General features: G+C 40.7%; 1 protein-coding gene across 1 annotated transcript in view; it reads left to right on the top strand.

Moving 5' to 3' along the window:
- The window catches only part of Tnni3k (TNNI3 interacting kinase), a 304,879-nt gene that overhangs the window by 21,703 nt on the left and 264,306 nt on the right, over nucleotides 1-18,870 (top strand). The window contains exon 5 of the mRNA XM_008853645.1: nucleotides 15,839-15,949. Coding sequence (XP_008851867.1) covers nucleotides 15,839-15,949 — 111 coding nt within the window. The remainder of the gene's footprint in view (nucleotides 1-15,838; nucleotides 15,950-18,870) is intronic.

Here is an 18,870-nt window from a genome sequence, read left to right as displayed (position 1 = left end):
ATGTAAATTCCCCCATTCATCTCCACTCCTTAGTCTGGTGATGAACATTTGACTGACATATGCAGGAAGATTATAATTTGTTTGGGACTCTAAGTCCCTTCTCCATAAATCTCTAAATAAAGTCTCATTTTAGTTCTATCAGAAAAGTTTAAAAATATTAAAGACGGTACATGCAACTCCTTCGGATACTTTCTTTGCATTCACTCATTTTGGCCTTCTGTCTCACTTCCACTGTGACTTTGTGCTTCTGAGTCGTTTGAAAGTAAATTGAAGTCAGTGGATCACACTGTTAGTCCTGAGGAATTTAGTCTTTATTTCACAGGAACAAGGCAACTTCCATGTATGATTCCAATGTAATTATAAAACCAGAAAATGTGAGATCTATGTATATCAAATTCAGATTTGACAATTTCTGTTTTGTGGGAGAGCAGGTGCCTAGGATTACCTTCACAATCATGCCTTTGTTTCAGAGTCTCACTATGCATTCCAAGCTGCTGGATTGCTGAGTCACAGTCTTCCTGCCTTGGTTTCCCAGGCACTGGGAGAATAGGTATGCACTACCACACTGAGGTCCAGAATCATGTATTTTTGTTGTTCTTATCTGTAACTGCCTTCAAAGCAAGAGCTACCCAGACTGCCCTTGATTTTCTTGATTTTTTAATTGCCCAATGTGAAAAAAAAATATATATATATATATGGATTTCTAACAATAGTATAATTGATCTTTACTTTGTTGCTAATACTCAAAATGAGAAACAGACTCTCACAGGTTTTGATTGGCCACATCAACAGCTCTTTCAATTATACACACTGGCAACTGTAGGTGCCCAAGGACTAGATAGAAAATTTCATCATGGTGTCCTATCTGCTCTCATTATAATGATGGAAAAGATGTTTGATTTTTACAATGATATCCTATATGATTTACCCTAATGTTAGTTGTTTTCCTATTTTTTTTAAAAAAAAATGTTTTCATTGAATTTTTGTGTATTTATACAGAATATCTCAATCTTAATCATCTTTATACCCCCCGTCCCCCTGGCACCATCCTATGCCCCCCCACTGGAGCCCATATACTCTGTCATCCATATTAAGGCCCACCGTGTCAAGTCAGTGTCCCCAGACATTCCACAGTGCAAGTCCATCCACGGAGGTCTATTCAGCCTATCTAGGAAGATCAGCCCTTCCTCACCTAGCAGTAATCAGTTGCCAATATTTCTTTAGCTAAGACTGGGGTCTGCTGAGATTGGGGTCTGCTGTTATTTCCCCAGTTCTATGCTGAGTTTTCATCTGCCTGAGTTTGCATAGAACTTGTGTATGCTGACACCATTGTCATAGAATCGTATGAGCAGAGTCTCAGGAGCTTGTAGGACTCTGATTCCATATGCTCCTGCACCTCCTCCTCCCTGGTTCTTAGAATCATTCTGCCCCTCTTTCTCAATGTACCCCGAACCCTGGGTGGGTGAAGTTTAATATAGGGGTCCTGTCCAAGGACCAGCACGCTGCAGACTCTTAATCGCTACATTTTGGCCATTTGTGACCTTTAGAGTTCCTGGTCTTCTGTTGCATGAGGGAGCTTCATTAATGAGACTTGAGAGAGTCATTAGTGCCATCTTCATTACCCCTGTTCTGTGGTCTGTGCGCCTGAGTGTAGAGGTTGTATTGCAGATGTGTCTCTTAGGCCTGGGCAATTCATAGACAATGTCTGTTTGTGAATGGTTTTGGTATATGGCAATCGTTTCTGACTGGTGCAAAATAAACTTCTTTGATGAATGGTGACTAGAGTATTTGTCTGTAAATATAAGGATACATATTTTGCATATAGTAAGAAATTACATTAGTGTAGGCGTGTGACAGTCTTGGGGTTTTCTCTAAGATCTATAAACACTCTCCCACTCTAGCCATGTATATTTGGTTATGTTTAAAGTACCACACGTGAGTTTCCTCCCATTGAGTGGGCTTTAAGTCCAATTAGGTAGCTGCTGATTGACCATAAGATAAAAGTGCCACCACTGCACCAATGTCATATGTTGTGCTGGTCACTGATGTGGTTATTTGGTCTTGAAGCTGGTGTTAGACCATCAATTGATGTTTTCCCTTGGCACCTTATATTGCTCTCCAAAGCTATGAGAGCTGCCTTCAGGGAAAGTCACTAGCCCTTCAGGGGAAGTGGTTTCAGGTTAGATCCAGCTCTATTGCTCCAAATTCTGTGTCTGAAGCATGTTCTGTCTTCATCAGTAGGGTCTTACCTTCACATTCTGGGAGGCCATCAAGGGCTCTGGCAATAGCCTGTTTAATTTTGGGAGTCTGTTGGGTTTGGGTGGGGGTGGTTTTATATGGCTTGGGCTTATTGAGGTCTAGTGTATAAACAGTAAAATTCACAATTCTAAGTGTATAGTTGGTAACACTGAAGACATATACAACCACAGAAGCACTGTAACAATCAGGATATATAATATTTTTATCTTCTTGGAGAAGGAGAGAGAGACAGAGAGAGAGAGAGAGAGAGAGAGAGAGAGAGAGAGAGAGAGAGAGAGAGATTAAGCAGACATACACCCCACGTCTAATTTATGCTGTGCTGGGGATGGAACCCAGGTCTTCCCCATCTACACAAGCGCTCTACCCACTGAACCGAGTCCCCAGAGTGATGCAGGAGTTTCGAACAATGCACAAACTCCTCACATCTTTCTGCATATCCTCTGCTGTCCCTCCATATCTTCCTGTAGGTTTCTAACTTTATTATTATTATTATTATTAGAGACTACTTGAAATACTCTGTTGATTGCACATTTCCATTTGCTCAGTATTTGTTTCTACTTAATATTTTTATGTTGACCACAGATCAAGTTCTTCTGCTTCATAATCTATCAACTTTTGCATGCTAGATTCATCATGCCATGTGTATTTATAGGTCATTGAGTTCTTGCTTTGTTTGGTTTTTGGTATGGAGTTAGTTTGCGTAGATTATATTGACCTGGCCAGCTTTGTTTAGTTGGCTATTAATGAATCTGTTTCAGCTCTTACCTTAGTCTGAATATAGGGTCCTCATCTGGGGCATTTTCCTTAGTACTACTTCATGTTGTCTCCCCTGACTCGGGAAGTCTCTTCATCTACTTTTCGGGAGCCTCACAGTCTCCTCTGTTACCTGACCACCTGTGACATTATCAGCCAGAACCTCTCTTCTTTACCACACAGTGTCTCTGCCTCTGTAGCCCAACTCATCAGCCCGCACGTCTTCCTTACCTCGGTCATCCCACACCGAGCTACCAGTTTGTACTCTGTGAACTGTGTGCTCCCTCCCACCTCACCCTGACTGCTCTTCGGGTTCCCACCCTGAACCTGAAAGCCTTGAGTAGAAAGTCAAGGCATTCTTGGTTCCTGCAGACACAGTGTGCCTCTTTCTTCCCTCCCAGCTCCTGCAAACGAAGCACCTGTCATGTATTATATCTCACTTTAGACATTCTTTCCACCAGTATGGAAAGCCCATGTGGGACATAGTGTGGTGTTCTCATCCATGTGCGCTCCTTCCAAAATGACTTCTGTAAGACACAAATCTATGATGTACATGCTATTTAAATTTTTCCATTTTTACTCTGGTTTGTATAATAAAACTCTAACAAATAAAAATCCCTTGAACTCGTGATTTCATGGAATTGCTTTTCCGAGTTTTGCAGTGCCTCTTCTCATGCCTAATGATCTTCAGCAATGGACAAAAAAGTCCCATGATGCTCCAGGCATGATGAGAAGCTGGAAAGCTGGTTGTGAAATTCCATGGCCACATGTAGATTTGAGGACCCTTGAAGGAGACACTTTTGTCCTCTGTTTGTTCTTTTTCTCTTTTTATTTTTTTGGTCTTTTTGAGACAGGGTCTCTCTGTAGCCCCAGCTATCCTGGAACTCACTATGTAGACCAGGCTGGCCTTGCACAGAGATCCACCTGCCTCTGCCCCCCAAGTGCTGGGATTAAAGGTGTGCACCACCATGCCTGGCTCCTTTGTCCTTTTTTAAAAAATAAAGATGAGTTTATTTTTACATGTATGTATGTGTGCCTGTGTGAGTTTATGTGCACCACATGTGTTCAGGTGCTCACAGAGGCCAAAGGAGTTTTGACCCCCATACTGGAGTTACAAGAGGTCATGAGTTGCCTGATGTGGGTCCTGAGAACTGAACCTATTCCTCTGCAAGAGCAGGAATCACTCTTTCTAGCTCTAAATTGTTCTTACTGGATAGAAGTTTGCCTTTGTAGAATAAAATCATCTCGCTTTAATTTATGCACAATGTAAATACATTTTTCATATAGTTCTTTTTTTTAATTTGAAGATTTTATAAATTGTACACTACAGCATGGATGGAGGAAAGTTTCAGAAGGTCCTACTCCTGGATGGAGAGTGACAGGCAATCACTGACTGCTGGGAGACAGAGAATCTGGATAGGTTATAATGTAAGATAAATCCAGAAGAAGAGGTCATGAATTCCAGGGGGGTTAGTTAAGGGGACATGGGAGGAGTTGGAAGGGGGAGAGAAGGCAGTGGATAGGACACAAATTCAGGGCACTCTTTTAGGAAACAGATGTTTCAGTTTGCAATCCCAAACCAGAGGCCTGAGAACCTGAAGCTCTGATGTGGATTGATGATGATGTTTGGACTCTGCTAGAACCATCCTCTCTCCCACTCCCTTGTGGCTGTGCCTGGAGCCCCAGCAAGTGGGTTAAGGCTTCTTCCACCAATCTAAGTGCTAAGTTCCTTCTGAGAAGTCCCTATAGACACCTTCAGAGAAAATCCTTTCCCATTATCTGGGTGGATCTTAGCTCAATCAAGTTAAAACATAAAATTAACCATCACAACTAGAATGTACATTTTTAAAAATTCCACATACATATTTTTAAGCTAACGTTTGGAGAACTTCCATATTCAGACAAGCACTCTCACACATCTCTGTGTTTTTTGTAATTTCTCTGCTAAAATATTTTAATTTTTTCCCAATGGTCTATTATTACTTATTTTAAATCAACACAAATCAGGCCTTCTTAAGTTGTCTTGAGCTCAGACATTTTATTATACTCAATTTTAAATTCCAATTTAAAGTTGATGTTTTACTGGGGCACTCAAAATTACCAGATGATGTATATATTTCACATGTTGCTATGTGAACTCTGAACTGGAACTGAGTATTTCTTTCATTCCTCACAGTATAGAGCCTAGAAAAAGGCACATGATGAGCACTTTTTGGAAGTTAATAAATTTCTGAACATTTGTGTTAGAGAACTTGTTACTCACTGGGATTACAAGCCGTTAAAGACACTGTCGGCCTAGGAGGCAAACTAGTCATTTGTCTTTGAGTGTTAAGATGTACCAGCTGTGTGTGCAGCCTTGGGCATGTTGGTCTGTCCTGCTGCCTTCCAATTCCCTCATCTCTGAAGCAGAGTCAACACCGACTGGAGGTTTAGTTCAGTGATAGAGTACTTGCCTAGCATGCACAGGCGCTTACACTGATTCTCAGCACCCTCTCCCCCCGCCAAAAGAAAGGAAAAAATGGAGCAAGCACATTGTATGTTTCGTTTGGTGATTTAGGATCTTAAAAAGACAAAATTTATACAATATTAATATGATAACTGTCCCATGGCATGTGCTAAGTAAAAATTGACCATGATTGCATAATTTCAGAAAACAGTTATTAGAAACTTATGTCAGCCATTTTACAAAAAATATAAGAACTGCGTCGTGCCATATGGATTTTTACAGTTGAAAGTGATAATAAAGAATCCCAATATCAACAATTGCAGTCTGTACTTAGAGGACAACTTATGTGTCCTATAAAATTAACACCTCATATGCATGTATTTGTTCTTTTACTGTGTATCTGAGGAGAGCAGTCAGTTAATAAATAGCATGTAAGATAGCCTTTTTGGAATAAATCCATATTTAGAATACCCTCTTCCATCATTAGCAAATATTTTGGCAAGTTTATTTCAGATGTGACTTGATGACAAATTTGGTTTACAGAACAATTCAAAATAAGAGAAAGAAGTGTCTTCTCACTAGGGCCAGCAGGAGGCTCACCTGTCCTCAACCTTCTTCTGAGAAACAAAAGGAGAAATCCAAGCTCAGTGGGGGCCACACAGAACGATTTGGTCTCACAGAGCGGATAAACAAAACCATTTCTCTCTGGTTACCTGCATTGGGACGTGCTGTGTGTTTTCTCTATAGGAATGTTTTGCAGCTTCTTGACAGTTTTGTAAGATTTGAGTCAGTTAAATGTTATTGAATGATAAATCCATTGAATTTGGCTCACCTAAGCTGTGACATGTGTGTCCAGTGCTAAGATCAAAAGGGACAGACATACAGCTGTGGGTCTGTCTCCGTTTATAATTCCAAGTATTTAGATTTTTTACTTTGGATACTGGGTGCGCCTACAATGAAACATAGACTTTAGAGGGAAAATACTGAGACCCCTGATATGATGTAGAAGACTGTAATAAGAATGCCAATAAACAAAATTTAAATTCAAACTTGCCTTTCAGCACATTGGAAAACCATTTCATGCAATTTCTTTAGCAATCGAAAAATAGCAGTTTTGACGCATCATTTTTTTCTTCAGAATTTAGTAAGTTAAAAGCTAACATTTATTACTACTAGATGAGGAACAGGTGACCCTCCTAAAACAAAGACCTCTAGATAGGCTGACTAGATTCACCAGAAGGGAAAGTAGTGGGGAATGGCTGAGGGTGCTGACAACACAGCAGACAGTAGCAGGGATATCAGAGTATAGGGCTCTAGCGGGGGGAGGGAGGCTATGGGAGGGTGCCATCTGGGAGGTGGGTGTGTAGTCGAATGAGATGGTTTGGGATGTTCTGTGTGATACACACACACACACAAAAAAAATCAACAACTTTAAAAAAATGTATTATATTTGAGGAGGAAGCATGGAAATTTACATCATGCTAATTAGTAGAGGTGATAAACAATATCATTGAAATCTACATGATGACTTTATAGACATACACAGGTGCCAAAGATCCAAGTGCAACCGATTATGACTAGTAATAATCAGATACATACAGATTAGAGATGCAAGCGCCAACATCTCAGTGTTAGTAACAAAAATAATGAGTCTTTCTGCAAGGAACAATACATTCTAAAATGAATTGGAGATCTTTTTTAAAGGTTAAAAAATTTTATGTCTTACAGGGCTTATACTGAGTTCAATAATATATAACTGTACTAATTCAACTGTGAACCTAGAAACTTGCACCCACTTGTGAAAGACATGTATTCTTGCTCTGGAGTGTGTTACTGAATATGTTAAAGCTGTAGTGAAATGCTTCTTCTAACCATGTAGTTATTAAAAATTTTAAAAATGATTGAAAAATAATTCTTCAAAGCATAGAATTTTGTTCCTTAATAATTAGTAGATGTGAAAAACATTACCATTGAAATCTACCTGATGACTTTATATCCTTGCTAGATGCCAAGGATCTCAGAAAGTAACTGTGACTAGTAATAATAAGATATATAGAGATTAGAAATGCGTGTGCAAACATCTTAATGTCAATTGCATTAAAAATGAATTTTTCTGTATAAAAAAAGCTAACATTGAAACATGATGGTTTTTATTCTGTCTCATATATTTCTAGCAAGACATCATCCCAATCATTCAGAGGTCATTTTATGTACTTATTACAGAGGAAGGGGATGGGAGGAAGAAGCTCAGTGACAATCTGTCTTTCTGGCTCAGCTGATCCAGGCTTTCTTGCTACATAACTGGAAGCCTCTGTGGTTTTAACTAGTGGGATTTCATAGCCTGGGACCCACTTTATCATTTTCTTATTTCGTTTTTTGTTCTCAGCACATGTATTTGATTGCACAGTTGAAATTTTTATGTTTTCAGCTAATCTCTGAAGGTCCTGTTTGTATCAGAGTCATCCAGCCTGAAATAATGCTGGCATTTGGAGTAACTGGTTCTTTGAGGTGACGAAAGGCTGTGTACATGGAAAAGCACCCCAGCGTCTTTAGCTTCTTTTCCAAAGATGGCTGTAGCACTAACCTCAGTCTCAGGTTTGACAACCCAAAGTATCTCAGGTCATTGCTCCTGGAGGCAATTCCACCCCCAGTGGAGAGCTGAGAACCACTGATTTAGGGAGAGATGAAAAGATTCATTAACTTATTGATTTTTTAAATCCAGGTACCTTTTCATCTGTACAAATGACTTGATTAAAAATTGCATTTTTCCCAAATGGGAGTTTGTCGAGAGAGTAAAAAGAAATTCTTTGAAGAAAAAGTAGAAGGAAAAAAAAAAAAACTAAGAAAAAATAACTCATTCATTTTCACCCTTGACTAAAATTTTCAAGTCATGATAACTTTCAGAAAGGTCTCTAAGAAACTAAACATTTATGCTCACAAATTAGAATCATCATTAAGATACGTGTGTGTGTTTGTGTCTTTGTTTTTAACAGGATCTTGCTGTGTAGCCCAGCCTGACCCCCAAATCATTACCTTCCTGCCTTAGCCTAGCAGGTGCTGAGATTCCTGGTGTGTATCTATTTTTATACATTTCTTCTGCGTAAATGGATATTTCATAATTTATTTCCAAATTTACATATCCTCAATGAAAGCAAACTAAAGATTTTCATACTCAGTTCCTGGATTAGACGGCATTGTTGCCGGGAATCCTCTGAGTCTGTGACTCCCCAGCATACTTCCTCATGCGGTGACTTCCTAGGTTCATGTCTGCCTCTCACTCTACATTAGGGGTCACGGTCTGCATGCATTCAGGAATGAGACAGGTAAATAATTAAATGAACGTGTTAGATGAAATGTAGACAAGAGTAAGGCTGAGACTCCGGTTTCTGAAACACTAAGGCAGGGACAGAGACTCACAAACAAGACAAAAATGACACATCACATGAGGTGAGTGGTTACTTGTCCATTTCCAGCTGACCTTTGTTATGTCACAACGTAGACTGTATTGTTTGATCCCCATTACATCGCTACACAGACGGTATGGTAGGCGTTCCCTCCATCCTCCTGTGTTTTGCAGGTGAAAGTTTCAAGGCCAGGGCTTGAACAGGAAAGGGAAAGGACTGGAGAGCTGGGAACAAAGAAAAACACAATCTGTTAAGAAAAATATAGTATTCAGTGTTTGATTAGTAAGTTCAAATCCCGGTCCTGGCGCAATCTAAACCTAGTCGAGGGAAACACATTTTACTATACAAAAGCCCACTGAGTTCACTGAAAGGCAGATTCTAAGAAACATTTGGAAGGGGAAGAGAGTTACTTGAAGGAAAAGGGAGATAGGGGAGGAGGAGGCAGAGCAGAGCTAATCATATTCACCACCAGTGAGGGGCTGCAGAGCAGAAACTGTCCACCAGAGGAGTGCCGCACCTCAGAGCACTGCTGGGTGCACTGGGCGGGACCACTTTCGCTTCTGTGTTGCTGACTGGGTCTGCTAAGGAAGAGGGTGTCCACAGTTCTCTCTCCAGTTGTAGTGGGTCTAAGAAGAGCTGTGCCGGGGAGCTGCCAACCAGACTCTGTGCTGCCATATTCTTCTGGAAAGGAAATTTGAGAGCACGTGTTTACCACACATGCACAAATGCTCGTCCCATTATAATAAGTGAAAAAGGTTACTAGTGCTACATGTGTACAATATCAAAGGTGTGCATAATAACCGGTAATTAGGTGTCAAACTGTACAAAATAAATTGAGGCATTGTGATTTAATCTCTATGACATGGAGCTCCATGACATGGGTCCTATTATCTTAATTTTTAGACAAACTCCACACTTAGGAGGTCAAGGAGCATGTACCATGTGTACAATATGATCATTATGGCTCAGACGTGTGCTCTGTTGTGCTGTCTAGTTGCATGAATTGTGCAGTAGGAAAAAGCACAGAGGGAAATCACACTTAAATGATAATAGTGATTCTATAGTTGTAGCTCAGGTTATTATGTTGCTATACATCCCTTTACAGTCTACAGTTTTCTGTTCTGAGGTACTCTGGTCATCTGTTGAGACATAACGCACCACTCTGAAGTTAATCATCCAAGACAACTCTCCTTTTAGCCTCTTTATAGATTCGCAGTTCAAAAATCCAAACAGGATTCAGGGGGCGCCTTGACTGCTCTGCCAGATCCAAGATCGTGAAGCTTCTCCATCAACAAGGGGAGTCTGGTCCTCTGCAGGGTGAATCACCACGAGAAGCAAAAGTAAAGTTCAAGTGTGGAGTCCAGTAGTTCTGTGCTTTCAAACAGTTAAGATTCAACAAGTGTTCTTGCGTCCTTTGAGGATGGATGCCATTATCCATAAAATAAGGGCAATGATGTTTTAATTTGTGAAGTTTGTGTGAAGTAAATAATACGCTTTACCTCCGGCTTGGCCCATAGTTAGCAGTTTATAAGTAGTAAAATGTCCCAATCGTGGCTGAAAGGGCCTTACAAGTTCAGAGTAGATGATTCTTCTTTATTTTCTCTTTTTGTTATTGTTGTTGTTTGTTGTCTGTTTTGAGACAGGATCTCTGTGTAACCCCATTTGGCCTGGAACTCACTATGTAGACCAGGTTGACCTCAATGTTACAGAAATCCACTTGCCTCATAAATGATTACAGAATTGAAACACCATTCCAAGTCAAATTTCTCCTTTGCCAGCATCCAGAATTATGCACTTTGTTTCAATCAGAGCCAAACTTAAAACATCCAACCCAAGGTCTCAAAGTATAATTTATCATTTGTGGTGTTTATTTACTTATTGTATAAGGGAGCAGAGGTGACTACATGTGGAGGTTAGAGAACTACTTGACATTCTCCCATTCCACCATGGGGTTCTGGTGATCCAATACAAGTGCTCAGACTTTGCAGCAAGTGCCTTTACCTGCTGAGGCATCTCACCAGGCATAATTTATAACTTTAAACTGAAACCCTTTTTCCTATTATGAATGCATCAGAATATTATTTTTTGAATTCCAGAAATCCTAGTTAAATAAGGGAAAACTGTAAAGGCTGGAAGGATAGGCGTGTGTATGTTTACTAGAATCTGCATGGGTAGCTCAGTATTTCTTATGCTGCTTGATTTACATATAATTTGTTTCAATTTACCCTACTACTGTAAGTCTCACAAAGTAGATATACATTAATAAATATTTGGTTAATGAAAGAATATCCATCTTTCTATTGATTTATGAGTTCTTTACATGATAACTATATAAATGTGTCACTTTTCTATGTTGTGACTACTTCTAAAATTTGTTACTTCTCTTAAAATTTTGTCACTTGTCTTTAAAATGACACTTTGACTGGCTCAGATATATTAAACTTTCTTATACTTTTTATTGTGAGCCTGAGCCTTTAAGGACTGTACCAGCTCTCTAGACCAGTTTTTAAAAATGGCTTTTATAGGGTTGGGGAGATAATTCAGTCAGTACAGTGCTTTCCTTCAAGCAGGAGGAACTAAGTTCGAGGCCAAGAACACATGTTATAAAAAAAAGCCTGGCAGGATGGATATGCTTGTACTAGCAGTGGGAAGACTGGGATTGGCAGACCTCTAGGGCTCTCTGGCAAGGCACTTCCACCTCCTTGATGGGTTTCTGGCCCGTGAAAGAGTCAGTCTCAGAAGAAAAGTGGTGAATAGCACCTGAGCAAGGGCACACTAAAGTGTCCTGCCTCCACACTCGGAACACATGCATACCACACGTGAACACAGAAACACCCATAAATGACATTATGCTTTAAAATACCTCTCCATTTGCTGTTTAAATTCATAGCCATCTTTTGGGGAAAATTGATTATAGCAGTGCTTTGTCCGTTTAACCATCTCAGTGAGTTCTCATGTCTGTATCCTCAACCACCGAAGACTAAAGTTTATTGGTGAAGTTAGAGTTGACTTATGTGCACTGTTTCACTTGGAGGAATTGTCAGCCCCTGGCGGCCGTCCACGGTGTGGCATAGACACTACTGGACTTCTAACACTGCTGCATTGTTCATGTTTCAGTCGGTCCTTGATTATTTCAATAGTTACATACTGAGAAAGGGATGTTCCCTGTGGGATCAATCACTGTCTTATTTGGAAGCTCCCACTAAGAGCTACACCAAGTCCCAGATTCCCATGCTGCATAGTAGAGAGTTCTAGAGTGTTGTCAGGACACACGCCTATTAAGTGCCCTGTAGATACTATCCCAATAGATGTAAGGTGGATAGTTACTGTCCTCTTTTTATGTAACTACGGAAACAGTGAAAATGGGTTCTAGAACTGCAGGACTGGCTCCAGTTCACAGAGTGATTAACACAGCTAGAATTGTAGCCAGGGATGTTATAGGAAAAGCACACTTTGGAGATTTGGGGTGAAGTAGTTTGGCTCTTAACCTCAGCAGACTTACTGCAGACCATCAAGGAGTGCGGGCCACAGCAACGGAAGGAATTGGAGAAATGAAGGGAGGAGTGGCAAACTCGTCTCGCATTAGATTTGTTTCAGGTTTTACATGTGAATGGGAAAATATTTTATCTCATGATTAGTTCCAATCTGTATGCAGTTTGAGTTGTGAGCTGTCTCTAGTACCTGGATTATCTGAGTATTCCATATCATGCCTTACAAGTTAAGAAGTCTTTGATTTCATTTTGATCATTTCATTCTTTTAATATATACATTTAATGTGTGTGTGTGTGTGTGTGTGTGTGTGTGTGTGTGTGTACAAGTGCTTATGAGTGCAATGCTTATGGAGGCCAGAAGAGGGTGGCAGTTCTCCCTGAACTGGAGTTTCAGGTGGCTGTGAGCCCCTACGTGTGGGTGCTGGCAACTGAGCTCATGTTACCTGGAAGAACAGTACATGCTCATAACTGCTGAGCCATCTCTCCAGCCCTGATCAACCCATTTGTTTGATTTTTTGCTTAGCCCTCTGCCAAACATGGGCCTCGTTTGTGAACCCACTAGTCTTATCAGCATCCAAGGACTCTGCAGTAGTTGTCAATCTGTTCCTTGAAATCCTGACTAGGATTTCTCCTTTGGGCATTTTCTATTTATCACAAAGGTCAATTCAGTGTAGTTTGGCTTGTTTGTTCAATTTAAAGTATCTACCTAATCATTCACTCCTTTGATTTTATTAAGATTAGTACTATATGCAGCTTATTAATTCCTTATCTGTTTCCTTTCTCTCCATTGACATACAGCATCAGTTAAGTTCTGTGAGTGCAGATATTTGGCCGTCTTACTGAAGCACGTTCACCGATCGGAACAGGGTTGAATGTTTTACACATGTTTAATAATATCTTTAGCATGTAAAAGACGCATTACAAGGTGGAATGCTATGGGCAGAGGAAAGAAAATTTGATACAGTGAAGAAGATAAGCTGCAAAGAGAGAAGGGAGCGTCAAGCAGGCCGTCAGAACACTACAGAATGTGGACGAAGGCCTTAGGAATAGGGGGTGGAAGTAAGAAGTACATGTGGGTCAAGACCAGAATTACAAAGCTGCTCGAGCTTAAGAGACTCTGGGCCATGTGGAATAAGATTCACTACATACACATAGACATACACACACACACACACACATATATATATGACAGATCCTGGATTAAGATATGACATGACACTGATAGGAAAAAAAGAGAAGCTTCAGGCTTAGGAGAGAGAAATCAAGGCCAACGATGTTTTCAGATAGTGTAGAAGTTACAAAGGATGTGGCACTCAGTACAGATTTTTCCAAACACACTTCCAAGATCAGGTAGAAGCAAAAGATATGGCAATAGGAGTCAGAAATATGTGATTTAGGAACACAGAATAGAGAAGGATTTCAAGAAAGAAGGTTCAACTCTCCAGAGAGGGATGGAAAGACTACAAGGTTTAGTATGTGGTAGTCGCTCTTTGATGCCAAGGAGGGACTTTGAGGGAATGGGGATGGTCCCAGTTGGAAGAGGCAGCTGGAAAGATCTGTCTTGGTGAAAGTCAAAGGGAAGCAGTAAAGAATTCCGCCTTTGGGACGTTTGACAAAAGCAGACTTCGGAGCAGAATGCGTACAGTGAATGTCCCTATGGTGGACATGGGTGCACTTCACTAGGAATGACACAAAACTGAAATCAGAACCAGCAGCACCATTAATGAGCACTTTTCATAAGACCAGATATTAAATGCGAGGAGCGAGAATGTTAATTAACCTTATGTCAAAGAAGAACTGCTGCTTTTGAGTGGAGAAAACTAGTTCCGAGCTCTTAGGTGAAGCAGAAGGAGACATTCATGTGTCCTGGTTAGTTTGCCTTTTCAGCTTGACACACACTAGAGTCAACTGAGAGGCAGGATCCTCAGTTGAAGAATTGCTTCAACCAAACTGGCCTGTGGCCATGTCTATGAGAGATTTTCTTGGTCAATAATGGTTGTGGGAGGACTCAGCCCACTGTGGGAAGCACCACCCCTAGGCAAGTGGACCCGGACTGCATCAGAAGGCTAGCTGAGCAGGAGCTTGGAGCAAGATGACAAGCAGTGCTCCTCCGTGATTCCTGCCTCTAGGTTCCTGTCTTCAGTTCCCACCTGACTCTCCTCCCAGAGAAACTGTTACCAGAAGTGTAAGATAAAATACACCTTTTGCTCAGTTTCTTTTGGTCATGGTTTTAGTATTAGTCACTTTTCTGTTGCTGTGATAGAAACACTGACCAAAGCAACTCATAGAAAGAAAAGTTTATTTGTCCCATGTGGGGACAAAATGTCCAAATACTTGGAGCCTATGGGGGAGGGGCATTCTCATTCAAACCTCCACAGTGTTTATCACAAAAACAAACAAAAAAAAATAGAAAAGCATGCAATAGTCAAGGCCAAAGATGTAACCTGTACGGTCTTTTCTTAAATTTCTTGGTAGAGGAGGTAAGTAATGCAGATTTACAATATGCATTTTGTCATTTGAAGATTTTGCCTAACTTTTTAAACTTTTAAAATAACGTTGTGTAAGCCTTCATATATGTGTGACAACATTCATATGTCACCCTTGGTTTTTAATGGGAGGATTGTGTTACATTACTTACATTTGAAATCCTGGAATGTGGTTTAAAATGACTGATCCTGAAGACTCCAGTCTCCTGTCACTTGCTGTGTCCCTCAACTATTCCAGAAATTGAAATTTGAGCTCTTATTTATTCATGAGTCTCCCCAGGTACCCCAGAGTGGATTTGGCCTCCGACTATTTGGATTACAGTGTGCACCACCATGCCTGTTTAGAGCTCTTACTTTAACAGAGCATTAAACGCAGAGAACTTTAAGTTCCCACCAAGAACTGGGCATCTGTGGATACATGACCAATTACCTCACACTTTTGAGTATGCTGACCCGACTTGTAAAAATGAGCAAAGGCAAGACAATACTGGTTTATCATGTATGTTTCCCGTGATTCTATTGTTACAGAAGAGGCAATTGCATAACTACCATAAAAGCCCAGTGAACCATTTGTTCAATACTTGTGTTATATTCTGGTCTTAGAAGACATATTTCATCTTGATCTCAAAGTAAAAAAAGAACTAAACCTTCACACTCCTCATGCATCCTCTTGGGGGTTTGTTTGATTTACTGGAGAAAGCCTGTGGGGGGCGGGGCGCAGTACCCTACATGTAAAACTGACATAATGGCTAGAGCCTCACTGTAGGCAAACGTCCTTTCTACCCTTCAAGGTCAAGTGGTAAGGGGGGTTGAACTACCCCATCCTGCATTAAATGCTACATCTCAGCCACCTGGGAGATGCTCTGCTCTCTGATGAAAGCTTGTGGCAGATCACACCTAGGTCTTCTGTGAGTATCCTAGCCCCTAACAGTCAGGGAATCAATATGGCCTGCGTACAGCTTCTGTACCCAGGACCACTAAAGGTGCATCTCATTACAGGACAGCCCGGAATTGATCACTTCCCTTCTGCACAGCGGAGCAGATGTCCAGCAGGTCGGATACGGAGGTCTCACTGCCCTCCACGTGGCTGCGCTAGCTGGTCGCTTGGAGGTAGGTGTTACCTTCCTCGCTACCGAGGAAAAGCACTTCCTGTATCATAAATTCTTCTCGATTATTTTGAAGCATTGGCTTTTGAGATTCCAGAAACAGGTTAATGACTGAATGCAATTATTTTCTGTGTCAGTAACTTTTAGATATGTAAATGTGCTTTTATGCTGAGTTCAGTTTATTTTGTAGCACTGTTTTCAGACATCAGATATAAAGATGGCTGCATTTGAGAGGCAGTGTTCAAGAGTATAGGTTTTGGATTCAGGTCGCTCTGTTTCAACATCTTGCTCAAGTCACTATGGGAAGGGTTATTAACTCTCATAACACCTGTTTTCTTTATTGGACACAGTAATAGCAGGCTTGGGCTGAAGCTCGATGGTAGAGTGCTTGCCTAACGTGTCCAAGAGCCTGCGTTGAGTCTCTGGAAAACAGGCGTAGGCCAGTTTACAATGTTTAAACTAAGTGTCCACATAGAACACTCTGAACATTGCTTCCTGCAAAGTGAGGGTAGATGTAAGTTCATTCTCTCCTCCAGCCTCTTCTACTTTACATCAAGAAACATTAAGCATGAATCATGCCCCAGGTTCTATTCTAAGTCCTGTCATGACAAGGGCATTGGAATAGCAGGGAAAATCTCCATTTCTGTGGAACACAGTCATAAAAGGAAGTCAGACAACAAGGAAAAGTAAATATTATATCATGTGAATTACTAGTGAGTACTGTGGCTCTGAGATGATAAAATGTAGAGCAATGTGGAGAAGCAGGCACTATTTGATAAGCTGCTGTGTGAAGGCTCTGAAGGAATGTGTTGCTAAGGGACCTGAATGACAGGAACACACCTGCCTTGACTGGCAGGAGGGCTCGGACCTGAGAATGAACATGCACAAAGCCAGGAGCTGAATGAACAAAGCCTCGTGTCCACAATGGCAGGGGGACCCAGAGCTGTTACAGAGGACTGAGTGGGAGGGAGAGTCACAGAGACAAAGTCTGGTGGGAAGTTAGGAGTTGGAGTGTCTTAGAGGCCAGGAAATGCTCTCTGGATCTTGTCTTAACTTATCATCCAAGTATTAATTTCAAACAGACAACTATGAAGCCATTTGGTTAACTTTACAAATCCTCATGAGATACTTGTTATTGTCACTGCTAAAATAAAGATCAAATAATGTCTTCTGTAGAAAAATTGTCTAAATATACAAGGCCATTGATTAAAAGGGTCTTGTGTAGAATCCTGTTAGTCAAGATCCCATCACTTTCACATTCTATTGAAGTAACCAATGCAGGGAGCTCAACAAAGTAATGAGGAGAGGTTCAATCTCACTAGTAGTTATCTTTGGCCTGGAGAGATGGCTGTGTGGTTAAGAGCACTGATTGCTCTTACAGAGGACCCAGGTTCAATTTCCAGCACACACATGGCAGCTAACAACTGTCTGTTACTCTAATTCCAAGGCATCCAGTGCCTTCTTCTGATCTCTGTGGGCATTGCATGACATGGGCGCACCTACCTACATGCAGGCAATACACTTATACACATAGAATGAAAATAAATAATAAATAAAATTAAATAGTTATCTTTGCAGATGATCATGCTCCAAAGTAAGTGCTAGCTTTTTTTCACCAACATACAAATCTCACACCATATGTTAACAAATAGAGCTGTGAATGAAATCATATGCAAAATCTACATAGCACACTTGAGCCATGTCTCCTAACAATGTCACTCTGAAGGGTCCTTATATCCGACAAATAGTAAAACACCTTCTGGGAGGGGTTTTCTTCATATCATTCCTCCTCTTTACTACGCAGCCTTGTGTCCTAGAAAATTTATCCAGAGATATTTGTTGCAAATGTAAGCCAGTTTATAGTAGTAATGGGGAAGGAAAATTGTTCAGGAAATTCACTTAAATGTATTTTCTCTCCTTTTCCACAAAAAGAAAACCTAAAACAAAAAAGTTAGAGAAGTAAGCATTAAGAAATCTAGGCAGAGCCAGATATGATGGTCCCAGCACTTGGGAGGCAGAAGCAGGTGGATCTCTATGAGATGAAGGCTGGCCAGTTCTCCATAGGGAGTTCCAGAATTCCATGGAGACCCTGTCAAGAAAGAAAGAGAGAAAGAGAGAGAGAGAAAGAGGGAGGGAGGGATGGAGGGACGGAGGTAAAGGAAGGAGAGATAAAACGAAAATTGATAATTGATGAACGGATGCTGTTTGCCTGAAACATGCCCAACCTTTAACACCAGAAAGAGCAAAGGATATGTTTTTCAAAGTAAAATGCTTGTCCTTGCCCAGTGTTGAACTAGAACTGATTATATTTGTGAGGATGAAACGGGGGCGGGGTCACATGCAACAGAGTGAATAGGTGGGTCTTTGTGTATCCTCTTCAGTTGCCCAGTGTTTAATGACTTTATAGTTGCTAACCAACACTACATAGAACAGGATTAGATGCAACAGACTTTGTTCTCATCTGACATTAGGGGCTGGGAAGTTATGGGTCATATAAAAAAGCAAAGGGCTGGGTTCTACAAACATGTGTACATTTATCTGAATTCATGGACAGATGACTCAACAAGTATGAGCACGTGCTGCTCTCGCAGAGGCCCTAGTTCAGTGCCCAGCTTCCACACTGGGCAGTACCAGCCATCTGTAAACCCAACACCAGCAGCTCTGATGTCCTCTTCTGGCCTCCTAGGGTACCTGGACACACATGGTATACACTCATACATGCATATAAAAATAATAAAAGCAGATATTAAAGAAAATTCTGGGCTTAATTATTCTAGAACTGCCTGCTGTAATAAAATTTTTGAGTGTCTTATATTGGTATACCACAATGTTAGCCACTGTCAATGTGATCTTAAAATATTACATAGAAAACTCTAGAAATGATTCACAGGGTTAGAATAAGTTTCATTGCATCATGTTGTTATA

The sequence above is a fragment of the Nannospalax galili genome, unplaced genomic scaffold, assembly GCF_000622305.1.
Source record: "Nannospalax galili isolate Female #2095 unplaced genomic scaffold, S.galili_v1.0 scaffold387, whole genome shotgun sequence".
Lineage (NCBI taxonomy): Eukaryota > Metazoa > Chordata > Mammalia > Rodentia > Spalacidae > Nannospalax > Nannospalax galili.
This window is presented reverse-complemented; position numbering and strand designations above follow the sequence as displayed.